Here is a 13,096-nt window from a genome sequence, read left to right as displayed (position 1 = left end):
AGTAGTATGTTGGCATCTTGGGATTTGGTTTTATTTCAAAAGAGGCTATCCTAGTTTCTCTATGTCATGATTCCTTCTTAGTGAACTTTTCATGCTTTTTTCAAGATGCCCTAATTATATTTGATTGGAGAATAACCCTAATGGTTGCCTGTTAACCCCATTGCATTTTTTTTTAAATGTATTCAGACTTGTCTTTTTTTTTTTTTTTTAAGATTTTATTTATTTATTTGACAGAGAGAGACACAGTGAGAGAGGGAACACAAGCAGGGGGAGTGGGAGAGGGAGAAGCAGGCTTTCCGCGGAGCAGGAAGCCCGATGCAGGGCCCGATCCCAGGACTCTGGGACCATGACCTGAGCCGAAGGCAGACGCTTAACAACTGAGCCACCCACGTGCCCCAACCCCATTGCATTTTTAACAGGTTGTCTTCACAAATGTTGTAACTCATGAAGACTTTATGTAGGCACAACCCCCCATGAGTCATCAGAATGAGCATTTTAGGATTTAAATTGCACCAACATGGGGTTTTTTGAGGGGCTGTTGCTATAGTTAATGCATGGCCAGGTTCCTTGTTTTTTTTTGTTTGTTTTTACATCTTTCCCCTTCCTGGCTGTTCCCCTATTAATTCTTTCAATATTTATTATACAAATTATACATATTACAAAATATGATTTTGTACCTCAGCCCAAGAATCAACAAAAGCAAGATGGAAGGTGCAACTTGCCAGTCATCCTATCTGTGTTTATCAACACTCATAATTAATCTGGTTTGAGTTAGTACTGCTAAATAGAGGCCTGAGGGATTATCTGTCTAACAAATATTCCTCTTTTCCCCCGTCCCATGTGTGGTTGAGGGCAGAATGGTGTTGCCAGTGCTCCAAAGAGAATCATAGGGCAGGCAGGCAGATGAGTTTACAGATCTATCAGAAATCTCCAAGGCTGCCTATTACCAGCTTTGTAAATTTTGGCCCCTTTAATAAAGTTATTAATAACTTCTTCAGTTATCAGACTCTCTGGATCTCTGGCAGCTTTACTGAATTTGTGCCAGCCAAATGAAATAACACTTCCTTGGAATTATATTTCAGTTATTCCTTCATGTCAAGCTGAAACCATAAACTGCCACAAAGTTCCCTGAAACTCTGACCTGTATGAAGGTTTACAGGACTTTAAGTAACCCTGGCTTAGATTTTGGAGTCTGTCATCGATATTGTTGGCTTAAGCTGTACTACAGCACTGAGCATTGAATGACGAGGTGGCATAATAACGTACAATTCACTGGGCTTCCATTCATGGAAATCCCTATCATTTTAAGTGCGGCTAGAACTAAACTGAGTTTAAAAATTATTTTTTATCACTTAAAGTAGTTCATGGTGATTTGCTCTGAGTCCTTCAGAAGATATTCACCATCAGCCTGATCAAGTCAGCTTACTGCTATCTTCATCAATTGCTTTGGTTTCAACGTTACATACTTTTTGCCTAAAGTCAATTTAGTGCAAGCAAAAATAATAACAACAGTGGTTTCCACACTTACATTGTGCTGGGCACTGTTCTTAGTACTTTGCGTATATTAAGACATTTAATTCTCAGTGTAGTCTGTGAGGTAGGTATTCTTATTCATGAGGAAACTGAAGCACAAAGAGTCTGTGGCCTGCCCAAGGTCACACAGCCAGTAAGTAGCAGAGCCAGAACATAAATTTAGGCATTCTGGCTCCTGGGGTTTGGGTTCGATACTAGAATAGTAGTAACTGTTTGTCCCATCTTCTTTGCTGTGTCCAGTGGTATCTGCATTTCCATGTATGACAAACTCTCCAGGAAATGGAGAACCAATGAGCAGCCCACATGCGGTCACCTCACACCAATCGACAGTGACTGTGGAGAGGTGAGTTAAACAACTGGGCCCTTTTTACTGATACACATGAGAGCAAAGCACTAATCCCACCAGAACTTCTTAGGCCTGACGGAATTTCAGAGTTTTAACATTAAGATTCATTTTCATTTGGGTTCATTAATTTTTTGTAGAGCTAGTAATTCTGTAGTTAGAGAAAGGGAAAATATCTTTTTCTTGAGTCTTTAAATATGATGGTTAGGTTTGTGTGTGCCTATGAAAGAAAATTATAGGGAAGCATTTTATTTGTGTATATTTAACATGATCCAGACCATATTCACACCTTTAAGTGGCATATTTTCACCATACATAATATTCTTGTTTGTCACAGGTTTGTTCTACAGTAAAATAATTTGGATGCCAGTATTTCTGATACTGGTAGTAGGGCTTCTTACTGAAGAAACAAACAGTTGCTAACAACAGCCAAGAAAGAAGTGTGGGTTGAAAAAAGATTGCCTTTCTCTTCTTTGGTGTTAATATTGACAGGATCATAAGAACACTCTCAAAAATAAAAAATCAGGGTAATTCTAGCCTGTGCTTAAAAATCCAGTCATAGAGAACTTTTAGAAGTATTTGTTATACTGTTAAAAAATTTCACCTGTGATTTTTTTTTTAATTTACTTAGTTCTTTTATGAGTTTTCCTGTCTCTAATGCCAGAGTGTTTGCTGCATCAGAGAATTAAAGGTCTGATTTTTTTCTTAATCTAAAAACACACACTGCCCATTGTTTTATGGTATTGGCAGCAATGCAAAGATAAGTTCTTCTAAGAAGTCCATAGTCAGAAGACATCCATTGCTATCTTTCTAGGACAGTAAAATCTTTTATTTTTCCCACTGTAATACCAAAGAAAAGAATTTTCCTGAGAGAGAGCTTATTAATAAGCTTTCAACCATGTTAAATGAATTTATTGTCATCACCTAAGATATATATTAAGTGATATTTTATGCTTTTAATTAGTTTGATTTTCAAATAAAATATTCATCCCCAACTGCTATAATTTATGATGTTCAATTCACTGACTTCAAAAAAAGGAGACTTTTATGAGAGAATAAAAAGTATCACAGAGAGAACCCCATTATTATAAGGACCAGGTTTATTAAGTCACTGATAATTTTATCTGATGAATAACATTAGTTTACATTAGCTGACTTTTTTCAGTGATAAAATCATCAAGTAATTAATCATTACCTAAAACATAATTTTACTATGTAAAATGAGATGGTAAAATTCTATTTCTGATTATTTATTTCACCCATTGCTTTTCTCTATTTAAACTGCCTTCAAACCGCAAATCTCTTTTCGTACTGTGTACCGTGAGGTCCCTTGGCTTTTACTTGGTACTGACACAATATTTATATACCCAGTTCAACCTAGTTCATTTGTCATCAGCCCTTGCCACATAAGCTGGTACAGTATGCTCTGAAATACTAATGTATAATGAAGCACTAAACTCAGCTTTATGATAGTCAGCCATGTAGATGATCAGACTATTCTATTGGAGTTTTTTTTTTAATTTTTATCAGAATGAAAACCTATATTTGTAAAAGTTCATATAGAGAATTGGACCCCATTTTGAGAAATACAATCCATTTCAGAATGACCCTGGCCTCTAGGGAATGTTTAATGTGCTGTTAAGTTTGTTCCCCATTGCATGATACACAGTTTATGATATGTAGCCTAAGAAACCCTGCTTCCCTCAATTATTTCTAAATTTCTCTTCCCTGAATTTATCCACACCAATCTTGAAACAATGTGTACTTCCACTTAGCATCATCTCTTTAGTAACAAAAAGCACTTTTTATTTTTCTTAGAGCTACCTATTTGCAGTTTCAAAGTTCAGACCGATGGTTGTCAGAAACTAGGTTTTAGGGAATAAGTCCTTTCTCACAATTTCCATACCTATTGTAATTATATAGATTTTGTTTCTGTTCTCTTTTTGCTTTCATCTTATAAAGCGAGTATTCCTCCTACACTTCGTCTATCAGTCAGAGTCCAGTTGGGAGAGAGAAACCAGGCAAATTAATTTAAATAAGAAAGTTTAAGATCAAGAATAATTAGCTATTACTTGGGATGGAAGTAACAACAGATTGCTAGTAAGAAGCAAAGAGAACTCAAGATTACAGGGTTAGCAGGTCTAAGGAATAGCCACATCCCTGAGCCATCCCCAAGGAAGAGTGCCCTTCCCCAGGCTTCCATCCAGACCCTGTTGGAGAGGGTATGGCTGTGACCCACTGGATGGTGGAGAAGTTCTTTTATGAAAGAAACTTGGTGGTGGAACTTGCCAAATATCTACCCTCTAGAATGCTTAGGAGAGCTGTTCACTGGGAGGTGTCCCAGTAGAGGCACTCTATCTGCCACAGGTTGGCCCTGGAGAGGTGCTGGGGGCAGCACCTCCTCCTGCTGCAGGGGCTGGGTGCCGAGGCAGCCTCACGCACACCAGGAGCCAGACACTGGGAATGCCACGAGGGTGTGCTGCAGGAGCCTTCTGAGCAAGCCCAACCAAACCAGGAAGCAGAATTTTCCTTGTGCCATGTCTCTCCGTAAATTACGAAGCATAGAACCGTGCCAGCTGGCAAAGGAAAATTATTTAAAGGGCCCACATACAGTTTCAGAGCAAGATTGAAGGATGAAATTTGGAGCTGAGAGGCCAAAAAAAAAAAAAAAAAAAAACCCAAACCTGACAGGTTTACATTACCTCTAAAAAGGCTCCTTCTGGGGCACCTGGGTGGCTCAGTTGGTTGAGCGACTGCCTTCAGCTCAGGTCATGATCCTTCAGTCCCGGGATCGAGTCGCACATCGGGCTCCCTGCCGTCAGCAGGGAGTCTGCTTCTCCCTCTGACCCTCCCCTCTCTCATGCTCCCTCTCTCTATCTCATTCTCTCTCTCAAATAAATAAAATCTTTAAAAATAAATAAATAAATAAAAAGGCTCCTTCTCCAGCTCTTTGTCATTTGAGTCCTATTTTCTAGAGATTTTTCAGCACAAGCGTGGGGTTGAGGAAGAAGAGCTTTAGAACCAGAGGTCCCAGGCTGGATTCCTAGTTTTATCTCTGAGAAATTCAGCGACTCTGGGATTAACCTACTTAAGTAAGATTTAGTTTTGTCGTCTGGACATGAAGAGGTCTTTCCCCCAAGGTACCGGAGGGTCCAATGAAATATTGTCTGTGAAGGAGCTGTGAAAACTGTTTGTACTAGACAAATATTAGACATTATTTATCTTGATCCTTCTAAGGTGCAGTGTCCAGAAGACAAAGCACGCTGGTGTAGCTGCAGTGTAATGTTGTAGAAAAGTGCTTTTATGTTGTATCTGATATCCCATCTTCTCCTGTCCTGCATTTTATTGGCCTCGTCTTTAACCATAAAAACATAAGGAATCAAGTGTCACCTGGATCCAGTTTATAGTGATTGCAAGATCTCTTACATCCATTGTCCCTGGTAGCTCTTCATCTTTTGAGGATGGTTCAGCTTACAGTGGTTCTCTAAACCCCACTGCCCTTTACATTGCTTACATTTTGAAGATTTTTTTTCCTGTTATCCTCAAGGACTTGCATTTCCCAGAATAATCATTATCTGGATACTTAAATTTTTCCTCCTGCTTATCTTCCAGATTATTATAACACTGCTGTTAGCATGGACCCCTGAGGCTATCTGCCACTCATACTCTTTCCACCTGGAGAAGGACCTGCTCATACTAACCTTTCATACCCTTCCCTGAAACAGTTTCCTGTTCACATTCCCTTTGCTTCAGTGGGGACTCACATTTTTAAACAGTTTCACTTCTGAAACCCTGTTAAAGATTTTTAAAGTTACAAATAAATCGCATCCATGGATGTTACCTTTTACCCCCAGTTTCAAGTCAACCTTGAATTACCAAGTCATTGTTTTTCACCTCAGTACGTTATGGTTAATGAAGCATTCCATTATCCTCGTCATCAGTTCACATGTTTATTAAATACCCTACCGTGCACCCAGAGTAGAGGCATAGATCCTTCCAGCCTGCTTCCTGTGAGTTAAGTCACTGATTGGAGATCCCCAGGGTCCCTTCTGAAGAATGTGAGATGGGTGGTCCCCTGTGGAAATCCACCATGGCGAGTGCTGTAAGCACGTGGCAGAGTTTGTTTTCACTAGAAAACGCCACTCCAAAGAATGAACACTTTTAGTTCAGAATCAGAGAAGTGAACTTTTTCTAATGCCTCAGTTACCTAATATATTGGTTTACCTTCTTTTCAGGAAAAATAAATGAGTGCCATGAGCTGGCTGACATTCTCCCCACACCCACCCCTGGGGATATGTCAGCAAACTGCCTGGCAACACCCCGGGGTGACAGCATCTTCCTAGTATTTTCTAGCAGTGAGGACTAGCAGCAGTTCCTGGTGCCGAGAAACCCTACACCAGGAACACCCTGAACCTGACTTCAGCCCTGAGGGGCCTGAGTGACCTGTCTGGCCCCTGTGGTTTCTAGTGTTCTCAGCCTTTGGTGTGCAATGCTTTTAAAGCCTAAAAGCAATTCTCCTTGCCCAACAGGCTCCCCACTGACAGTAGGTAGACTGAAGAGTGTTGGAGTTACCAAGAGTCTGGCCAGCTTTTGCAGATGCAAAGAAATATATGAGCCTGGGCAGGATGATTTCTTACTCTGAAAACCATTTTGGGTTCTTGAGAATGAGTATTTGTAGAGGGAGGAGCCCATAGAATGGAGGAGAGTATTTATTTGTGGATAAGAAACTTGCTTTGAAACAAGAAACAGAGGACACAGATGAATGTGTGAGTACAAGTGTGTATGGGGTGTGGAGGAGGGAAGATTATTTTAAGTTTCTCAGGTCCTTCTGATATATTCTCCCACCCCCAATAGAGAATCTGTTCTAGAAGTTAAAAACTTCTCATGGGCTACTGTCCTACCCTGCTAATAAGATGCCCTAGGCTAAGATCCTTCACTTTTAAGAGAATGATCCTTCACTCTTAAGGGATATGTAGTAATTCTGGTTTTTGACCTAGTGGTTTTCCTTCAAATCTTAGGAGTTTATCATTGTTTTTAGTTTGCCCTAAAGGAAAAATAACATTCCCAAGCCCTTACCATTCAAACAGAAAGAGATGTATCACTTTTTTTCTTCTAAGATTTTATTTATTTAATTGACAGAGACAGCGAGAGAGGGAACACAAGCAGGGGGGTGGGAAAGGGAGAAGCAGGCTTCCTGCCGAGCAAGAAGCCCGATGTGGGGCTCAATCCCGGGACCCTGGGATCATGACCCAACCCGAAGGCAGTCACTTAACCAACTGAGCCACCCAGGTGCCCCAAGATGTATCACTCTTAATTTTAAGGTTACTTGTAAAAAAAAAATAATAATAAAAAATTAAAAAACAATAAAGGTACTTGCTATACCATGGTAACAAACATCAAGAAAGAATAAGGTCCTGGCTACAGTAAGCTGTATGGACTGTCAGATTCCCACCATGGTCTCAGCTCCTTCCCCAGGTAGATTTAATTTTATTTTTCATTTTATCTTTTAAGTAATCTCTACACCCAGTGTGGGGCTCGAACTCATGATCCTGAGTTCAAGAGTTGCATGCTTCTCCCACTGAGCCAGCCAGGTGGCCCCTCTAGGTAGATTTTAGCAAGCGAAGTGCACAGTCTTCAAGACACTTGCATCCAGCTTCAGCTGCCAGAGTATAGCCAAAGAAAAGAACCTCAGAAGCTGGTGATCTTACCCTGAGAGGACACACAGATGCATATTCCCTAACCCCAGTGACTTCAGTTTCAGTTTTATAGTTTCTGCTGGTCACAGTGTCTTCTGAACATTTAATAATTGGCCATCCAAAGCATACAGCACAATTCCTCTAATTGCTAACAAGTAAGAATGGGTGGAGAGGTCAGGTAGGAGTGGGAGGGGAAAATGAAGTCAACTGTTGACTCAAGTCTGGGTTGGCTTATCCATTAAAACTTGTTAGCACATGCAAGCCTGGAAGGTGACGGCAGTTGAGGTGGCCAAGGAACGGGGCTTGGAGATGCATTCCTCTTCTTTACCTTTTGCTGAAACTTCTACTGAAAATCACTTTGGGATGAGAACTAAAACCGTTTCCCTGGTTACAGAGAGCCCATCAGTGTTGGGAAAGAACCAGGAGGATGGGGGGTACCTAGGTGGCTCAGTCGGTTAAGCGTCTGCCTTCGGCTCAGGTCATGATCCCAGGACTTGGGGATCCAGCCCCTCATCAGGCTCCCTGCTCAGCAGGGAGTCTGCTTCTCCCTCTACCCCTTCCCCCTGCTCGTGATCTCTCTTCACGCGCTCTCTCTCTCTCTCAAATAAATAAATAAATAAAATCTTTAAAAAAAAAAAAAGAATCAGGAGGATGGGTACGGTGGCTGATCCGATCACTTAGAACAGCGGGTGTCGGGCACGCACACGCATGCGCTCCCGCATCACTACTGTGATGCCAAGCCTCCTTGGTGAAATAAACCACCATCATACTCTGAGTCTGTACACTGTTTTTATGTTATTTTTCACAGACTTTAACAAATAGTACTTTGAATGTACTCTGCAATACCTTGTGAGACACTTAGGACAGATTTTTTTTTTCCTGGAGGAAAAGTTTAAGATTTTATTTATTTATTTGACAGAGAATGAGAGAGAGAGAGAGAGAGAGAGAGAGTGGAGACACACAAGCAGGCAGCGGCAGGTAGAGGGAGAGGGAGAAAGCAGGCTCCCCGCTGAGCAGAGAGAGCCTGATGTGGGACTCGATCCCAAGACCCTGGGATCATGACCTGAGCTGAAGGCAGACGCTTAACCAACTGAGCCACCCAGGTGCCCAAGAAAAGTTTTAATTAACAAAAATATACCAAAATATCTAAATCAGAAATGCTTTAGAATATGTCCCGAAAATCATTATTTCTTGTGAATTAGGTAAACTATTTCTTCAACAGTAAAAAAGCAGTTTCCTCAAAATAAAAAGCAATGGAAAAATTGGATGTACATTAGCTTTATGTTACCATTTGGGAAGGAGACAGGAAAAGATGAATTGATTTTTGCTAAAGTTCAAGCAGTTGGCATTATAATTATACTACAGACCTGATTTTCTGATCTCTAGCCTCTTTCCATAGACCTATAGTTAAACATTCAACTGATGATCAGTATGTATTAGAAATTAAGACCTTCACAATTTTTGCTTCATATGGTTAGTCTTTTCCATTTGAAAATTTTAACTCTAGAATTTTGTCAAATAGGGTTTTTTTTGATACACGAACTGAGCACTGAACAAAATACGAAGCTTGCAAATATATGTTTATTGCTGCACTCAGATAAAGTGAATCTAGCATTCATTTATATTGTTTCTGCTGCATTGTAAAGCATAATAATGAACATATAAAAGGCTTTCAGTTTGGTTATGGAGCTTGTAAAGAGAGGGAAAAACCTAAGAGAAACTGTAAGTAGAAAATTAATGATTTGGTGGCCAATTAAATGTACCTCAAAAATAAATCCAAGATATTAAGCATGAATTAATGAGAAGCAAGTTGGGATCAGAGGCAGATTTAAGGGGTAAAGATAAGGTTGGTCTTAAACAATAGACCTGTAAAAAAACGTGCACGTTTTAGTAAGCTAGAGGTACCCAGGAAAGGCTAGCATTTGAATAGCCAGGTACTATACAAAACGGCATAATGAACAGAACACATCACCAGAGATCAGGAGAGTATACATTCAGTTTGAACTATGTCTCAGTTGTTCTGTGACTCTACAGATTGTCCCCACACCCCCACATTTCAGTCCCCTCATCTTTGAAGTAAAGGACCTAATAAGGGCTACTGTTTATCAAACAAAGGTGTGTGAAAATGCCTGTGGTAGTAATTGTTATATGTGTGTTGAAAATAATGATCTATTCTAACTGATAACTTGTTCCATTTGATGAATTTTTTATAACAAAAAGATGTTTAAAAAATAAGTGTAAAATTGCAAATATGTCAAAATTCACCACTTTTGTGAATGATGTGGTCAATCAGTATTAACGTTTGATTCTTAAATTCTAAAAATGGGGGTGCCTGGGTGGCTCAGTCGTTAAGCATCTGCCTTCAGCTCAGGTCATGATCCCAGGGTCCTGGGATCAAGTCCCACATCAGGCTCCCTGCTCAGCGGAAGCCTCCTTCTCCCTCTCCCACTCCCCCTGCTTGTGTTCCCTCTCTTGCTGTGTCTCTCTCTGTCAAATAAATAAAATCTTTAAAATAAATAAAATGAATAAATTAAAATTCTAAAATGACTATTACAAAATAGTTTTTGGTTGTTTTAAAAATGTTTTTTCCAGTTTTAATGCTAACTCCTTTCAATGTTGATTTTTCATATTCCCTAGTACTCCCAATTTGGAAAAACAACCAAGTGAAAATGGAGTATCTGTTCAGAATGAAAATTTCGAGGAAATTATAAGCTTACCCATTGGATCTAAACCATCCAGATTAGATGTCGCCAACAGTGAGAGCCCAGAAATTCCTTTGAATCCAATTCTGGCCTTTGATGATGAAGGGACACTTGGGCCCCTGCCTCAGGTAGATGGTGTTCAAACACAACAGACAGCAGGTAAGCTTGCCTCGAGCTCCCTTCGGTAACCACATGAGAGAACGAACCTTGTGCAGTGTGACTGGGGCAGCTTTGTTCTTCCAGGGACCATGTGGAAAAGATTGTATAAGGACCACAGAAGTTGAATTTTGAGTTGGATTGGGCAGATTCTAGGGCCCCTCCTATTCCCCCAACTAGGTGTACAAATCCAGTCTGCATCACCCACTGGATGTCCATCACCTTCTCCTCACAGAGCAGTCCTCACTGCCCAGAAACACTCATTGTCAGAACATTCCTCATATACAGACAAGCATTTAATGCCCCATCATAACCTAGGGACCCTCAGGCCCAGTTCTGCTCCCTGGTGTTTGTTTCATCTTTCCTAGCTCTTCAGATATATGAAGACTGCCATCATGTTCTCCCATTTTTCTCTTGTTCAGGTTTAGCAGCTTAGATGATACACTATTGTCTCTTTTAAATGTAATAAGACAGTTAGAATTTAGATAATGAGACTCATATTCAGAACTAGGGGAATATGAACCCAGTGGTCTTCTGTCCTTTGTTGAGTGCCTGTTGCTGTTGTTGAAACGACCAGCCACTCTCTCATACCGTCTCTGGGACTCACCCTTGACCTGAAGTCTTTGTGCAAAAAGACCAATAGCTTTGTGTGACCCAGAGAAATAAGGAGCAACATCAAAAGTTACCAACTCAAGGGTCACAGCAGCTCAACAGCACAATCTTATCAGTCTCAGAATTAGGTGGAATAATCTCAGCTCTGATTCTTCTCAAACCTCTTTGAGTTCTGTCAAGTTTCTCTTCCCAGCAGATCACTTTCATGTATGGACCAGCATCTCTTTATACTATTATGAACAGAGCTGGCCAAATTCAGCATGTTTAAACGGAGTCAGTGCAGAATTATTTGTGGTCAAGTTGTTTTGTCTTTCAGATTTCCATCTGTGAACTTGCAACTCCTATTTTCCCCTATAATTGGCTGGAAAAGCCAGTGTTGAAGCACCTGTCCAAATGAAGCTAGCCTTTTTTCCTTCTCTAATAGACTGACCTTGGGAGTCTAACTTCACTTTACGATCCCCTTCTCTAGATCGTAGAAGGAAGCTATACGGCCTGTCCCAGGTCTGACATCCTCATTCTTAAGACTCTGGGAATAATCTGATGATTTGTATGTTAGTGGAAACACTCCTGGTGCAGCTCCCTACCTCGTCATGTTGCAGATTCACAGAGAGGCGAGGGACACCCAGATGACCTTCAGTGTCACATAACAGGCCTTATTAACTCACCTTTTGATTTACCTGTCATTCCATTCTCACTGTTACTGCCCTTCTGTAACTTCTGTAGGAACAGAGTCAAGTGTCTGTGATCTTGAGCGGTATAAGGGTTCTTTTGGGGTCATGACTGTTTTTCAACAAACATTTGCTTAGCTCTATGTTTGGAACCTGAAGCATTAGGTGCTGAGGATACAAGACCAATGAACGTAAGTCTCTAACATAAAAGGAGAGTACAACTAATGTATGTCATTTAGAAAAGTAAATGATATGGCCTAAGTTGAAGGTAAAGAAAAGGACATGTGTTTTCCTGCTAGTGGTAGAATTCATTAAAATAAAGATTCTGATGAAATCACCTATTCTTATATATGTATAGACAATGTATAGAAAAGCATGGCAAAGTTTCAGAAATGTAAGATATTACCGTAGTATTCTTGAAACAAAATGTTAGATAAATATTAATCTGTTCTTTTTTCTGTCTCCTAATATAGAAGTTATATGAGCATTTCTTCTGAAGAACCAAAGCAGAAATTTAAAAAGAATTTCTACAATTAATGGAATTCCTTCCATGCTATAAAGGAGCATCCCCCTCCTCCAGTTTTCTAAAGGTTCCTTGACCATCATTTTGAAAAGACTTTATTAAAACCAGCTAAAAACAACAGACTGGATAGCTTTTCTAATAATTTTCGCCAATAGAGAAAAAAATGTTCCTTATTCTTCAGTACTTTTAAAATGGCTTTTTCCAGTGTGCTCCTTCTTAGCAAATCAATATTTTTCTGCGTTCTCTAAAAGATGAGAGCATTTGGCTATTAAAAAAAAAAATGGGCTGACTGGGCATGATTTTTCATATAAATGTGTTGGTCTTTTAAAAGCTAACATAAAATTGGCACACAAAATTTACCTTTACAATATAATACTTGAAAAATAAGTACCTCTTTGTTCTACAAGTAGAGTGAATAGGAGAGGTGTTTAAATTAAGCCTGTTTAAATATTACTGCAAAGAGTTCTATTTGTAGAAGCAAACTATAGGCAGATTACCAGGTTCTTGTAAATGCAATTTGTACATGGACATTCTGCAAACCCAGCTGTCACATTCTTGCATCTCTTTTTGCAAAAGCATACTAAACAGTTTTAAAATGTGAAAAAGAAACATTATTTTTTCAGAGCAAGGAAATAGACTGTCCTCTTAAATAATGTATAAAGTTTTTCCAGATAAACTAATCAAATAAATTAGAACAACGTGACAACATTGCAAACTTTGATTTACTGGATGCATTCCTTATGTTACCATGAGAGAATGTTCGTGATGATTCAGGGCTGTTTCTGACGTCTGTACATTGCTGCTGTCCCCAGTGATGGTGGGACTTACCTTTGCCTTACCTGATCACAAATTATGGGGAGGGG

At 39.8% G+C, this 13,096-nt stretch overlaps 1 protein-coding gene across 9 annotated transcripts in view; it reads left to right on the top strand.

Annotated features, from left to right (window-relative positions):
• MAP7 (microtubule associated protein 7) overlaps window positions 1-12,355 on the top strand; it is a 168,033-nt gene extending 155,678 nt beyond the window's left edge. For all 9 annotated transcript variants that reach the window (XM_073893979.1, XM_073893984.1, XM_073893983.1 and 6 more), the window contains 3 exons: window positions 1,774-1,876; window positions 10,210-10,433; window positions 12,184-12,355. In XM_073893979.1, the coding sequence (XP_073750080.1) occupies window positions 1,774-1,876; window positions 10,210-10,433; window positions 12,184-12,194 (338 nt within the window). In that variant the 3' untranslated portion in view covers window positions 12,195-12,355. The remainder of the gene's footprint in view (window positions 1-1,773; window positions 1,877-10,209; window positions 10,434-12,183) is intronic.
• The last annotated feature ends 741 nt before the right edge of the window (window positions 12,356-13,096 follow it).

The sequence above is a fragment of the Callorhinus ursinus genome, unplaced genomic scaffold (assembly GCF_003265705.2).
Source record: "Callorhinus ursinus isolate GAN/ISIS: 27379988/994484 unplaced genomic scaffold, GSC_fseal_2.0 scaffold6, whole genome shotgun sequence".
Lineage (NCBI taxonomy): Eukaryota > Metazoa > Chordata > Mammalia > Carnivora > Otariidae > Callorhinus > Callorhinus ursinus.
The sequence above is the reverse complement of the archived record's forward strand: the minus strand, read 5'-3'. Positions and strand labels throughout refer to the sequence as shown.